Genomic DNA, 17,659 nt, shown 5'->3' with positions numbered 1-17,659 from the left:
CTACATAGATGGCCAGTTGATTACAGGACATGTACTACATAGATGGCCAGTTGATTACAGGACATGTACTACATAGATGGCCAGTTGATTACAGGACATGTACTACATTGATGGCCAGTTGATTACAGGACATGTACTACATAGATGGCCAGTTGATTACAGGACATGTACTACATAGATGGTCAGTTGATTACAGGACATGTACTACATAGATGGCCAGTTCATTACAGGACATGTACTACATAGATGGTCAGTTGATTACAGGACATGTACTACATAGATGGCCAGTTGATTACAGGACGTGTACTACATAGATGGCCAGTTGATTACAGGACACGTACTACATAGATGGCCAGTTGATTACAGGACACGTACTACATAGATGGCCAGTTGATTACAGGACACGTACTACATAGATGGCCAGTTGATTACAGGACACGTACTACATAGATGGCCAGTTGATTACAGGACGTGTACTACATAGATGGCCAGTTGATTACAGGACAAGTACTACATAGATGGCCAGTTGATTACAGGACGTGTACTACATAGATGGCCAGTTGATTACAGGACGTGTACTACATAGATGGCCAGTTTATTACAGGACATGTACTACATAGATGGCCAGTTGATTACAGGACGTGTACTACATAGATGGCCAGTTGATTACAGGACATGTACTACATAGATGGCCAGTTGATTACAGGACATGTACTACATAGATGGCCAGTTGATTACAGGACGTGTACTACATAGATGGCCAGTTGATTACAGGACATGTACTACATATAGATGGTCAGTTGATTACAGGACATGTACTACATAGATGGCCAGTTGATTACAGGACATGTACTACATAGATGGCCAGTTGATTACAGGACATGTACTACATAGATGGTCAGTTTATTACAGGACATGTACTACATAGATGGCCAGTTGATTACAGGACATGTACTACATAGATGGTCAGTTTATTACAGGACATGTACTACATAGATGGCCAGTTGAATACAGGACATGTACTACAGTTTACAGAACAAACTGGGGTAATCTGCGAGATTCTTACAATCTAGGTTATTGTTTAGAGTCAATGAACTGACGGTGAATCATAGCTAATCACAACTTAGCAAGTAATTACAGAATGACCAATAAACACTGGTACTATGTTCCTACAAATTGTACCCCCTACCCCTACCACACACACACACACACACACACACACACACACACACACACACACACACACACACACACACACAGGTTGTAAATGTTTCATTTATTTTAATTACCATCTATGACTGGCCTTTGACCTTTCCCTGTGTTGTAGCAAAACATTGGCATGGGGCCAGCGCATGCGTTAATCATCCCGCCATTCTGTACTTTCCTCCGCTGGGTAATGTCGTGCATTTTCCCACCCTCCCTCCGAGCTCCATTTTTGTCTTATTTACGAAATTCCATGAATTTTTGTATTTGAACATGTAGGAATGTTTTTATTTGTAGACTTCTTACAACTTAGTTAGCTCATTACGAGCTTGTATCTTTGCATTTGTATGATACTTTTACTAGTACATTTGCAGTTATGGTATTGTGACATTTTCAGCTCACGGCTTATTAATAATAACTTTATTACTTAACAACATGCTGTGGAAAGCATGGTATAGTAAACACAATACAATACAATACAATACAATACAATACAATACAATACAATACAATACAATACAAAAATACAATACACTTATTAGTATGCCACTTCGACTGAGAATTTATAGTTGTGTACAATATTGTTGAATACTGATACTTAGACATTTTTACTCTTGTACAGACTCAGGATTCTTGTTTGAATTTATGCTTATGTACTGTTCTGACTTGCTTGGTGGAGCTGAGTTCCAATAAATGATGAACTTCCGGTTTTGCCGCCAAACTCCTCTCTGTGTCATTATTTCCTTTAGGAGGGTAATTCACACACACACACACACACACACACACACACACACACACACACTGTATTATGCATATGTGTAGGTATACGTACTACGATCACTTAAACTCAGAAATATTACAGACTAGGGGGTATGATACATTGCAAACGACCCTGAAATCATTTCAATTATACTTGAAGAAAACAACTGATTAATTCAATCACTTCCTACATGCATGATTAACTCCAAGTAATGCATGCCTTAAAAGTAATTAAAGTGGCCATATGCATGATGAATGGGTACTTGAAAAAAAAACAGCCTCTCCAATCCGTGTTTGTAACCGTACACAGTTACACATGTTAATGTTTTGCAATTTACTGAATGTCTACAAAATCTTATCTAGAGTCTTGTTAGCTGTGGATGTAGACACTGCATGCTTTTGAAGGTTATAATATACAGATGAAGTCTGTGTGTCTGTGTGTCTGTGCATGTGTGTGTGTGTGTGTGTGTGTGTGTGTGTGTGAGTGTGTGTGTGTGTGTGTGTGTGTGTGTGTGTGTGTGTGTTTGTGTGTGTTTGTGTGTGTGTATCACGATTTCCGAAAAGACGGCTGCATCAATTCAAACGAAATTTCATAGACATTTTCTGTAGGGTAATGGCCAGAACTGATTAGGTTTTGATAATAATCCGATGAATATCAATGACCAATTTGAGTAATTAATCGATCGAACGAGTATAAAGTTGGCGTCAGATTCAGATCCAGATCCAGATTCAGATTCAGATTCAGAATCAGGTAGCGTTATCTTATGAAGGTTATATTGAGCGTCAGATGGCCTCAGATCCGAAGACACCTGACGGACTCAAACCTGAAATAATACCGTTGAGGCTACAGGGAAGGATTCTGCTTCACTGCTGTCGGGTGTATTCGGATCTGAGGCTATCTGATGCTCAATATGACACTACCTGAATCTGAATCTAACGCCAACTTTATACTCGTCCTCTACATAGCTCTACACTGAGAAAGACTCTGTTTTCAGGGGTTTTGTACGTGCCAACCTTATTTTGTGTTTCCCTTGGATCTGCACTCTGCATTGGCTGGACAAACACGAGAAAAAAGAAGACTCCGAGACAGGGTATTTAAGTGATTCAAACTCACCAGCCAAGTATTGTAGTAAAAGGATAAACTGCATACGAGACGATGTATGTTGTAAACTGCATACGAGACGATGTATGTTGTAAACTGCATACGAGACGATGTATGTTGTAAACTGCATATGAGATTATGTATGTTGTAATGTGCATATGAGATGATGTATGTTGTAAACTGCATATGAGATGATGTATGTTGTAAACTGCATATGAGATGATGTATGTTGTAATGTGCATATGAGATGATGTATGTTGTAAACTGCATATGAGATGATGTATGTTATAAACTGCATATGAGATGATGTATGTTGTAATGTGCATATGAGATGATGTATGTTGTAAACTGCATATGAGACGATGTATGTTGTAAACTGCATATGAGATTATCTATGTTGTAATGTGCATATGAGATGATGTATGTTGTAAACTGCATATGAGACGATGTATGTTGTAAACTGCATATGAGATGATGTATGTTGTAAACTGCATATGAGATGATGTATGTTGTAAACTGCATGAGATGGTGTATGTTGTAAAGTGCATATGAGATGATGTATGTTGTAAACTGCATATGAGATGATGTATGTTATAAACTGCATACGAGATGATGTATGTTGTAATGTGCATATGAGATTATCTATGTTATAAACTGCATATGAGATTGTCTATGCTGTAATGTGCATATGAGATGATGTATGTTATAAACTGCATATGAGATTATCTATGTTATAAACTGCATATGAGATTATGTATGTTGTAAACTGCATATGAGATGATGTATGTTGTAAACTGCATATGAGATGATGTATGTTGTAAACTGCATGAGATGATGTATGTTGTAATGTGCATATGAGATGATGTATGTTGTAATGTGCATATGAGATGATGTATGTTGTAAACTGCATATGAGATGATGTATGTTGTAAACTGCATATGAGATGATGTATGTTATAAACTGCATACGAGATGATGTATGTTGTAATGTGCATATGAGATTATCTATGTTATAAACTGCATATGAGATTGTCTATGCTGTAATGTGCATATGAGATGATGTATGTTGTAAACTGCATATGAGATTATCTATGTTATAAACTGCATATGAGATTGTCTATGCTGTAATGTGCATATGAGATGATGTATGTTGTAAACTGCATATGAGATGATGTATGTTGTAAACTGCATATGAGATTATGTATGTTGTAAACTGCATATGAGATGATGTATGTTGTAAACTGCATATGAGATGATGTATGTTGTAAACTGCATGAGATGATGTATGTTGTAATGTGCATATGAGATGATGTATGTTGTAATGTGCATATGAGATGATGTATGTTGTAAACTGCATATGAGATGATGTATGTTGTAAACTGCATATGAGATGATGTATGTTGTATAACTGGAACATAGACTTTATTTATCAAAGCCCTGAGTTCGACCTCACGGCCTCACTACAAAGCCAGAGCCAGGAAAGATGCTCACCCCTCCACGGTCAAAATCCAAGTAACTCAAACCTGCGACGCTATGGTCGTTACAATAGGAGATGAGCTTCCTACGAACACTAAACTTTAACTTGAATGACATCTCCAGACACGTACCTATTGTCTTGACACCATGTAAGCTATTGTAATAAATATTCATTTCTCTAACTAGGTGTTTGGCGACGTGTATAAACAGTGTCATGTCTGAACCCAAACACAATGATTATAAATTCACGACATTCTAGTGAATGACAGGCCAAGTTAAAAGAAGATTAAAAACCCATTTTTTTATTAATTCTTTACAAACTTAGGGAGTCCAAAATATGTGAACATGAAAGGTGTAATTATTGTTCAAATTTTGGGAACGTTAAAAATATGAATCTTAAGGTAAACAAAAACTTTGAACAGGTTAATAACCTATCCATCCCTTTCGTGTGAGAGAAATGGACCCTTAAGTTTGTCATTATTATTTTTTACGAATGTTACCTTTCCATCAGTTTGCCTAGCAAGACCAAACATTTCAGCCTTCGCAATACGGCCCTCGATATCAGTTTGCGATTATACTATTACTAGTGTTGCGCCGGACCGGAGTTTAGATAAAACGTAGGGAAAAAGGCGCGAGCGACTGTCGACAGTCTAGTAAACAGACTGTACGATCTAGTGTATACATATACATACAGCGGTGACACTCTACTCTGATGGCGGTCAATAGGTAGTGGATATGTACATTAGGGTGTCGGACAATCTATAAAGTTTACGAGAAACTATAAATCTTCCTATTCCATTTTCACCTTGTCTTTTATTTTATAGTATTTTAATTGATAGCGTATACGTCATACAATAACATTGTTGATGGATTTAGTTAACCTGTATTCAATGTATATACAAGACAATACGTAGCACTGCAGTGGTAGCTCTGCAAATTTTGCAAATTATGCACGCACTCCATCTTACACTATGACGTGCACTCTCAGTTCTTGGAGCAGATATTTCCAGGCAATATGTATGGGTAATTACGAATTTATTATTTACTTACTTATTTATTCATTTAATTACATCAAATAATTAGGTTTTATGATAAATTGTATAATTTACAAGAAGTTTGATAGGAGTGAGTATCATTAATATCAAGCTATTATGTAGACTAAATTTAGTATCTAAAACTTTTACACATGTACTTACAGAAAAAAATACGTAAAGAAAAAAAACTTTGAGAAAAGAAAAGGAATGGTTTTGCTATATTGTATATGATACATACTATGGCCATTTGATCAAAAGACACCTTTCAAGTTGTGTGGATATGTGTTTCGTCATTTCATAAACTGTTCTGTTATTATTCTATTAACAGTGTTTCAAACAATTGTAAAATCGTTGTTTTGAAAAGGAAAGACACATGATGTCAGTTTGACATATATCTATAAACTACACTTGATCTTTCTTTAATTTTTCCACCAAAGATCGTGAGTCAAGTGCTATTCCATACACCCCCCTTTCAAGTGCTATTCCATACACTACACCCCCTTTCAAGTGCTATTCCACACACCCCCCCTTTCAAGTGCTATTCCATACACCCCCCCCCCCCCCTTTCAAGTGCTATAAGTACCCACATCATATCCGTTGAATTAATACACGTGCCTGGAGCATGGACAAAGCTTTTCCTAGAGTCATCGAGCCTTTACCTTGTAAACATCGATTACATTCATTGTACGTACCACTCTTTTGCCTTGTCTGTCTGTCTGTCTGTCTGTCTGTCTGTCTGTCTGTCTGTCTGTCTGTCTGTCTGTCTGTCTGTCTGTCTGACTGACTGACTGACTGACTGACTGACTGACTATATGTTCATTTTAGCATAGACAGTCGGCAGTTGTAAAACACGCCCTAAAACATGTTATACATATGTGTCTTTGTTCCAAAGCCAATTTCCATTCCATTGTAACGGTGACTTAATACATCAGGTCTGACAAAACTATTCTCTTTAAATGAAGTTGCGTGCGCAGGTATTTAGTGAAAGTCTTTCAAATAAACAAATTAGCTGACCTAACATAAGCTCTCCAAGACACTAACGCGTCACACCTTTGTTGTCATAGCTATTCACGAATAACTCCACTACCTGTAAAATTCTTCTTTCCCAAGACTTTGAAACAGTTTTACCGGTGCCTAACAGGAGTACTGCATTTCGGACAGTAGATGTCAACATGGAGCCGTTCATGGGTGTTTTCACTGGATACTGGATATACTTATTCCTGATTTTCAAGGGCAATGGCGCCATGAGTCAGCCTGAAGTAGAAACTAGTCTTGGCACGATACGAGGCGTAAGTGGTGATTTTTATGGAACCAGTTTCAACATATTTCGCGGGATTCCCTACGCAAAACCACCTGTTGGACGTTTACGATTTCGACCCCCAGTACCAGTGGAGCCATGGCAAGATACACTCAATGCTACTGAATATGGTGACATCTGTCCACAAAGTGAGTCTGCCATTGCTGCATCTGTAGCACTTCTTTCTCATACAAGAATGAGTGAAGATTGTCTGACGTTGGATATCTATTCACCAGACAATACAGATGATGAACTACTAACAGTGATGGTATTCTTTTATCCTGGTAGTTTTGCGACCGGTACTACAATGTTATACGATGGGTCTGTTCTAGCAGCATCGCAAAACGTAGTCGTTGTCACTGTAAATTACAGACTCGGTGCTCTTGGATTCTTGAGTACCATGGATAAATACGCCAATGGTAACTACGGTCTCCTTGACCAACAGCTTGCAATTCGCTGGGTGAAAGCTAACATTGATGGTTTTGGTGGTGATCCAGACAAAATCACTTTATTTGGGAGATCAGCCGGTGGTATGAGTGTTGGTTTCCAAATGTTATCACCAAGTAATGACGGACTGTTTAAGAGAGGAATAATACAGAGTAATGTACCAACGTCCTACTATATGGCTGCTAATCCAGTGATGAGAGCACGTCGACTTGGCTCTGCCCTCAACTGCACTAAAACTAACAATCACAGAGAGCTAGTGTCATGTCTCCGAACGAAAACGTGGCAAGAAATCGTTGGAAACACACCAGATCTGTCATCAAAACATATAAATTTACACCCTTTTTTACCGGTAGTCGATGGTGAATTTGTCCAGGACTCGCCGGAAAACCTGACTGACAAGCTTTCGAACTTCACAAAGTTCGACCTCCTTCTTGGATTTAATAGTAATGAAGGGAAATTATATTATTATCTAATGGATATTATAAAGGCCAACTTTAACGCCTCTGCTGCTGCTGGTGGTCTAACTTCGACAGAGTTTCAACAGGTAGTTAGTAACTACATTCATCCTTACTATGAAGATAAAGTTGGATTACTGCCAACTGCTGTATTGAATCACTACACCGTCTGGAAAACCCCTTCCAGCGACCGTCTTAGACTTGTTAACCTCTTCAGACTGATTGGAGACCAATTTTTTGTGTCTCCTATTGTTGAAGTAGCACTGAAACATACCAAACCACCGAAAGAAGATGGAAAAACGTACCTTTATCAGTTTTCCCACGATGGCGAAATGTTACATGTAGAGAGCCCTTACCCAGACTGGTTGGAAGGAGGTGCCCATGGCGCTGAAATAGGGTTTGTCTTTGGGGCACCCAATTCAGTAGCTGTAAGTTACCTATATACAGATGAACAACGTAATTTGAGTTCAGCCGTCATGAAATACTGGACTAACTTTGCAAAAACAGGGTAAGTGACGGATATATGGCGATTTCATTGTACTAGTACATACATACATACATACATACATACATACATACATACGTACGTACGTACATACAAAATACATACATACATACATACATACATACATACATACATACATACATACATACATACATACATACATACACACACACACACATACACACACACATTCAATTTCATACCCTTTGTTCTACATCTATACATGTAGTTATTATATTTTATGACAAGAAATAATGTAAAAAATACATTATCTAAGTCAAAAACAACATACAGAAACAACAAAAACAATATATAATTATAAATATATATAAAACACTAAACTACAGTATTCAAGATAATAAAGAATTAGAGAATTTTCAAAAGCTATTAGTGATAAAATCATCATTTGAACTCATTCTTTTGATATATTCTTTTTGAGATAATTTTGAAAAACATTGTTCTCTGAAATTGGTTTCTAGTTTCAATTACAGATGTTTTACTACAATCCATTATAGCATGGATTTCATCACCAATAGCTTTAGTACTACAATCCATTATAGCATGGATTTCGTCACCAATAGATTTAGTACTACAATCCATTATAGCATGGATTTCATCACCAATAGATTTAGTATTACAATCCATTATAGCATGGATTTCATCACCAATAGATTTAGTATTACAATCCATTATAGCATGGATTTCATCACCAATAGCTTTAGTACTACAATCCATTATAGCATGGATTTCGTCACCAATAGATTTAGTACTACAATCCATTATAGCATGGATTTCGTCACCAATAGATTTAGTACTACAATCCATTATAGCATGGATTTCATCACCAATAGATTTAGTACTACAATCCATTATAGCATGGATTTCGTCACCAATAGATTTAGTACTACAATCCATTATAGCATGGATTTCATCACCAATAGATTTAGTACTACAATCCATTATAGCATGGATTTCATCACCAATAGCTTTAGTACTACAATCCATTATAGCATGGATTTCATCACCAATAGCTTTAGTACTACAATCCATTATAGCATGGATTTCATCACCAATAGATTTAGTACTACAATCCATTATAGCATGGATTTCATCACCAATAGCTTTAGTACTACAATCCATTATAGCATGGATTTCATCACCAATAGATTTAGTATTACAATCCATTATAGCATGGATTTCATCACCAATAGATTTAGTACTACAATCCATTATAGCATGGATTTCGTCACCAATAGATTTAGTACTACAATCCATTATAGCATGGATTTCGTCACCAATAGCTTTAGTGCTACAATCCATTATAGCATGGATTTCATCACCAATAGATTTAGTACTACAATCCATTATAGCATGGATTTCATCACCAATAGCTTTAGTACTACAATCCATTATAGCATGGATTTCATCACCAATAGCTTTAGTACTACAATCCATTATAGCATGGATTTCATCACCAATAGATTTAGTACTACAATCCATTATAGCATGGATTTCATCACCAATAGATTTAGTACTACAATCCATTATAGCATGGATTTCGTCACCAATAGATTTAGTACTACAATCCATTATAGCATGGATTTCATCACCAATAGCTTTAGTACTACAATCCATTATAGCATGGATTTCATCACCAATAGATTTAGTACTACAATCCATTATAGCATGGATTTCATCACCAATAGCTTTAGTATTACAATCCATTATAGCATGGATTTCGTCACCAATAGATTTAGTACTACAATCCATTATAGCATGGATTTCGTCACCAATAGATTTAGTACTACAATCCATTATAGCATGGATTTCGTCACCAATAGATTTAGTACTACAATCCATTATAGCATGGATTTCGTCACCAATAGATTTAGTATTACAATCCATTATAGCATGGATTTCGTCACCAATAGATTTAGTATTACAATCCATTATAGCATGGATTTCATCACCAATAGATTTAGTACTACAATCCATTATAGCATGGATTTCGTCACCAATAGATTTAGTACTACAATCCATTATAGCATGGATTTCATCACCAATAGATTTAGTACTACAATCCATTATAGCATGGATTTCATCACCAATAGCTTTAGTGCTACAATCCATTATAGCATGGATTTCATCACCAATAGATTTAGTACTACAATCCATTATAGCATGGATTTCATCACCAATAGATTTAGTACTACAATCCATTATAGCATGGATTTCATCACCAATAGCTTTAGTGCTACAATCCATTATAGCATGGATTTCATCACCAATAGATTTAGTACTACAATCCATTATAGCATGGATTTCATCACCAATAGATTTAGTACTACAATCCATTATAGCATGGATTTCATCACCAATAGATTTAGTACTACAATCCATTATAGCATGGATTTCATCACCAATAGATTTAGTACTACAATCCATTATAGCATGGATTTCGTCACCAATAGATTTAGTACTACAATCCATTATAGCATGGATTTCGTCACCAATAGATTTAGTACTACAATCCATTATAGCATGGATTTCGTCACCAATAGATTTAGTACTACAATCCATTATAGCATGGATTTCGTCACCAATAGATTTAGTACTACAATCCATTATAGCATGGATTTCATCACCAATAGCTTTAGTACTACAATCCATTATAGCATGGATTTCATCACCAATAGATTTAGTACTACAATCCATTATAGCATGGATTTCATCACCAATAGATTTAGTACTACAATCCATTATAGCATGGATTTCATCACCAATAGATTTAGTACTACAATCCATTATAGCATGGATTTCGTCACCAATAGATTTAGTACTACAATCCATTATAGCATGGATTTCGTCACCAATAGATTTAGTACTACAATCCATTATAGCATGGATTTCGTCACCAATAGCTTTAGTACTACAATCCATTATAGCATGGATTTCATCACCAATAGCTTTAGTACTACAATCCATTATAGCATGGATTTCATCACCAATAGCTTTAGTACTACAATCCATTATAGCATGGATTTCATCACCAATAGATTTAGTACTACAATCCATTATAGCATGGATTTCATCACCAATAGATTTAGTACTACAATCCATTATAGCATGGATTTCATCACCAATAGATTTAGTACTACAATCCATTATAGCATGGATTTCATCACCAATAGATTTAGTACTACAATCCATTATAGCATGGATTTCATCACCAATAGATTTAGTACTACAATCCATTATAGCATGGATTTCATCACCAATAGATTTAGTACTACAATCCATTATAGCATGGATTTCATCACCAATAGATTTAGTACTACAATCCATTATAGCATGGATTTCATCACCAATAGATTTAGTATTACAATCCATTATAGCATGGATTTCATCACCAATAGATTTAGTACTACAATCCATTATAGCATGGATTTCATCACCAATAGATTTAGTACTACAATCCATTATAGCATGGATTTCATCACCAATAGATTTAGTACTACAATCCATTATAGCATGGATTTCATCACCAATAGATTTAGTATTACAATCCATTATAGCATGGATTTCATCACCAATAGATTTAGTACTACAATCCATTATAGCATGGATTTCATCACCAATAGATTTAGTACTACAATCCATTATAGCATGGATTTCATCACCAATAGATTTAGTATTACAATCCATTATAGCATGGATTTCATCACCAATAGATTTAGTACTACAATCCATTATAGCATGGATTTCATCACCAATAGATTTAGTACTACAATCCATTATAGCATGGATTTCATCACCAATAGATTTAGTACTACAATCCATTATAGCATGGATTTCATCACCAATAGCTTTAGTACTACAATCCATTATAGCATGGATTTCATCACCAATAGCTTTAGTACTACAATCCATTATAGCATGGATTTCATCACCAATAGCTTTAGTACTACAATCCATTATAGCATGGATTTCATCACCAATAGCTTTAGTACTACAATCCATTATAGCATGGATTTCATCACCAATAGCTTTAGTACTACAATCCATTATAGCATGGATTTCATCACCAATAGCTTTAGTACTACAATCCATTATAGCATGGATTTCATCACCAATAGCTTTAGTACTACAATCCATTATAGCATGGATTTCATCACCAATAGATTTAGTACTACAATCCATTATAGCATGGATTTCATCACCAATAGATTTAGTACTACAATCCATTATAGCATGGATTTCGTCACCAATAGATTTAGTACTACAATCCATTATAGCATGGATTTCGTCACCAATAGATTTAGTACTACAATCCATTATAGCATGGATTTCGTCACCAATAGCTTTAGTACTACAATCCATTATAGCATGGATTTCATCACCAATAGATTTAGTACTACAATCCATTATAGCATGGATTTCGTCACCAATAGCTTTAGTACTACAATCCATTATAGCATGGATTTCATCACCAATAGCTTTAGTACTACAATCCATTATAGCATAGATTTCATCACCAATAGCTTTAGTACTACAATCCATTATAGCATAGATTTCATCACCAATAGATTTAGTACTACAATCCATTATAGCATGGATTTCATCACCAATAGCTTTAGTACTACAATCCATTATAGCATAGATTTCATCACCAATAGATTTAGTACTACAATCCATTATAGCATAGATTTCATCACCAATAGATTTAGTACTACAATCCATTATAGCATGGATTTCATCACCAATAGATTTAGTACTACAATCCATTATAGCATGGATTTCATCACCAATAGATTTAGTACTACAATCCATTATAGCATGGATTTCGTCACCAATAGATTTAGTATTACAATCCATTATAGCATGGATTTCGTCACCAATAGATTTAGTACTACAATCCATTATAGCATGGATTTCATCACCAATAGATTTAGTACTACAATCAATTATAGCATGGATTTCATCACCAATAGATTTAGTACTACAATCAATTATAGCATGGATTTCGTCACCAATAGATTTAGTACTACAATCCACTATAGCATGGATTTCGTCACCAATAGCTTTAGTACTACAATCCACTATAGCATGGATTTCGTCACCAATAGATTTAGTACTACAATCCACTATAGCATGGATTTCGTCACCAATAGCTTTAGTACTACAATCCATTATAGCATGGATTTCGTCACCAATAGATTTAGTACTACAATCCATTATAGCATGGATTTCGTCACCAATAGATTTAGTACTACAATCCATTATAGCATGGATTTCGTCACCAATAGATTTAGTACTACAATCCATTATAGCATGGATTTCGTCACCAATAGCTTTAGTACTACAATCCATTATAGCATGGATTTCGTCACCAATAGCTTTAGTACTACAATCCATTATAGCATGGATTTCGTCACCAATAGCTTTAGTACTACAATCCATTATAGCATGGATTTCGTCACCAATAGCTTTAGTACTACAATCCATTATAGCATGGATTTCGTCACCAATAGCTTTAGTACTACAATCCATTATAGCATGGATTTCGTCACCAATAGCTTTAGTACTACAATCCATTATAGCATGGATTTCGTCACCAATAGATTTAGTACTACAATCCATTATAGCATGGATTTCGTCACCAATAGATTTAGTACTACAATCCATTATAGCATGGATTTCGTCACCAATAGCTTTAGTACTACAATCCATTATAGCATGGATTTCGTCACCAATAGATTTAGTACTACAATCCATTATAGCATGGATTTCGTCACCAATAGCTTTAGTACTACAATCCATTATAGCATGGATTTCGTCACCAATAGCTTTAGTACTACAATCCATTATAGCATGGATTTCGTCACCAATAGCTTTAGTACTACAATCCATTATAGCATGGATTTCGTCACCAATAGCTTTAGTACTACAATCCATTATAGCATGGATTTCGTCACCAATAGCTTTAGTACTACAATCCATTATAGCATGGATTTCGTCACCAATAGCTTTAGTACTACAATCCATTATAGCATGGATTTCGTCACCAATAGCTTTAGTGCTACAATCCATTATAGCATGGATTTCGTCACCAATAGCTTTAGTGCTACAATCCATTATAGCATGGATTTCGTCACCAATAGCTTTAGTGCTACAATCCATTATAGCATGGATTTCGTCACCAATAGCTTTAGTACTACAATCCATTATAGCATGGATTTCGTCACCAATAGATTTAGTACTACAATCCATTATAGCATGGATTTCATCACCAATAGATTTAGTACTACAATCCATTATAGCATGGATTTCATCACCAATAGATTTAGTACTACAATCCATTATAGCATGGATTTCATCACCAATAGATTTAGTACTACAATCCATTATAGCATGGATTTCGTCACCAATAGCTTTAGTGCTACAATCCATTATAGCATGGATTTCGTCACCAATAGCTTTAGTACTACAATCCATTATAGCATGGATTTCATCACCAATAGATTTAGTACTACAATCCATCATAGCATGGATTTCATCACCAATAGATTTAGTACTACAATCCATTATAGCATGGATTTCATCACCAATAGATTTAGTATTACATAAATGACATAGTCTTTCATCCGGGGAATTCCTTGGTATCGTAGTCTTTCAATTGGTAAATTATGTGCTGAGATCCTGAGCCTAGTTATGCCAATTCTGTCCTAAAGAGTATTTACTTGTTCTAGATATGGTTCAAATTTATAATTTGTTTTAAATTTATTATTGGTACGTAATTTGTTGTTGTCAGTTTTTTTAATCGTTCGTATCCAAATACTATCGATATACACGGTTTTCAATTGACTACTAAAATTTGGTACATCAACATCACTATTAAGCTCAGTTATCCCAACTTATCGACAAAGGCTGTTCATTTGTTACCATGAGTTTTCTTTTCAGAGTTGAAAGCACATTGATTGTATACAGATTTCCACAATGACTGGATAACTTCCTAATTCTGCCTTTGAGGCAATATTACTTGACTTTTTGTGTACACCCAACACTTGTTTGCAAATTTAGAATGTATTTGTTCAAAAGGATGTTTATCACTAAAGAAACGTTTAATAAAATCTTCATTATCAAGTTCTTCACATTGTTTTGATTTGTATAGTTTAAAGTTAAAAGTTCCCTAAACTTCTGAACCATACATAAAAATAGACTAGACAGTACTTCTGATGAGTTGAAGAGCTATGGAGAAGCAATATAATTATATACGGATAGTGTTTGTCTCAGTGCACCTCGTGCACGCTGTCCGTTCATAACCAAATTTTCATAATTTTCATAACTAAATAATTTAAATTTACCGTTACTTTGAAAGATAATTCCCAAGTAGGTATAGGATGGTATGCATATACATATAGAACACATATAATGGCATGCCATTGAAACAAACCCAGTGTTCCGTGATTCAACTTCCATTATTCTCATCTGTTTTCCTTCCCTCCTTCCTGCAAGCCCTCCCTCAACTTTTCATTACCACACATCGTGCCAGTTACATTCATCTATATGAAATCAAAATTGTTTTCTGTTGATATAGACTAAACGATAGTTTTCATTCATTGCAGAAATCCTAATCAAGGAGATCCCGTTGACGTAATATGGCCAGAATATACAACAACACAACAACAATACTTGAACTTGGATCTCGTCGTCACCGTTGACAACCGCGTAAAGGCTGAAGACACAGTTTTCTGGAACGACTATATACCGTCATTGTCGGCAACATCATGTCCACCACTGCCAACCAATTGCATTACAGTTGTTGGAGCAGATTTAGGTCTGTCATTAACACTGCGTCAAACTTCAGTTTTGATCCAGATATTCATCGGAACCGTTATTGCGCTTGTAGTTATAGTGTTCGTCTTGTGTGGCGCCCTCTGTGGTTATCATGTGAAAGTAAACAACATTGGTCGGGAATATCATAAAATAAATAGTTTAAATCAAAGATTAGAGAATGTCGCAAAGTCTTTGGATGACGGTAGATCGGATGCTAACAATACGGGGGCGACATCACAAGCAAAACACGTCACAGAATTAGAATAATACGCTGCGCTGGAGGGCTGGTGGGGGCACTACGTTAGCTGTATATTGGATTAGTAATAGTTTAATGATAATTCTTGAACTTTGTCTCAAACCCTTCTATAACTTGTTACAAATAGATTATACAGTGAAAAAAATTTAGGGCTGTAGATTTCTATAAACTATTGTTACAATAGGTAATGCTAATGATATTAGACATGAAGTAGATATAGTGATTGGAATGCTACTGGCTACGTACATCTATTATCATGATTATGTTAGCATCTTAAGACTTTGCAACGCCGAAGAAATTGGGTATTTGGGTTCAACACACGTTATACGAAACCCTGTCATCTGAAAAATATGGTAACATAACTTTATTAAAAAACGGCGAAAGATCAAATTTGTTAAACTCTGGATTTCTGCCGTTTATATACATATGGTTAACCTCACACAGTACTAAACTTGTTAAGTACCAAGTTATCGGCCTGTCTGGTTAACCTCACACAGTACTAAACTTGTTAAGTACCAAGTTATCGGCCTGTCTGGTTAACCTCACACAGTACTAAACTTGTTAAGTACCAAGTTATCGGCCTGTCTGGTTAACCTCACACAGTACTAAATTTGTTAAGTACCAAGTTATCGGCCTGTCTGGTTAACCTCACACAGTACTAAACTTGTTAAGTACCAAGTTATCGGCCTGTCTGGTTAACCTCACACAGTACTAAACTTGTTAAGTACCAAGTTATCGGCCTGTCTGGTTAACCTCACACAGTACTAAATTTGTTAAGTACCAATTTATCGGCCTGTCTGGTTAACCTCACACAGTACTAAACTTGTTAAGTACCAAGTTATCGGCCTGTCTGGTTAACCTCACACAGTACTAAACTTGTTAAGTACCAAGTTATCGGCCTGTCTGGTTAACCTCACATACCATTACACTTGTGAACCTTCAGTTATCAACTCCATGAAGTGGTATCTTCGTGCCGTCATTTCTACAACAGTACTTTCTTTCTATTGTATGGAAAAAGTCGAAGTTCTTCAGGTGAGAACACACCTGAACAAGTCAGTCATAATTTAGAGTCTAAATCCAAAATGGGGGAAATGACTTCATACCAGTGGAATGGAACAGATTGATTTATGATAATTGTACGATGGATAACTTTGAACTTTGTCATTTTACAAAAGAAGATTCTAAAACTCTAAACGTGCATTCCCATAATAATTTAACTACAATACTTTATTTGTTTGTAAGTATTTGATGCTTTCAATATTGGGATAAAGAAATGAACATTTGGAAATA

At 35.6% G+C, this 17,659-nt stretch overlaps 1 protein-coding gene across 1 annotated transcript; it reads left to right on the top strand.

Annotated features, from left to right (window-relative positions):
* The first annotated feature begins 6,745 nt into the window (after positions 1-6,745).
* Positions 6,746-16,380, top strand: LOC144438695 (acetylcholinesterase-like). The gene is made up of 2 exons (XM_078127841.1): positions 6,746-8,280; positions 15,903-16,380. The coding sequence occupies exons 1-2, from the start codon at positions 6,746-6,748 to the stop codon at positions 16,378-16,380; spliced, it is 2,013 nt and encodes a 670-aa protein (XP_077983967.1).
* The last annotated feature ends 1,279 nt before the right edge of the window (positions 16,381-17,659 follow it).

Source organism: Glandiceps talaboti, chromosome 8, assembly GCF_964340395.1.
Source record: "Glandiceps talaboti chromosome 8, keGlaTala1.1, whole genome shotgun sequence".
NCBI classification, from domain to species: Eukaryota; Metazoa; Hemichordata; class Enteropneusta; family Spengelidae; genus Glandiceps; species Glandiceps talaboti.
This window is presented reverse-complemented; position numbering and strand designations above follow the sequence as displayed.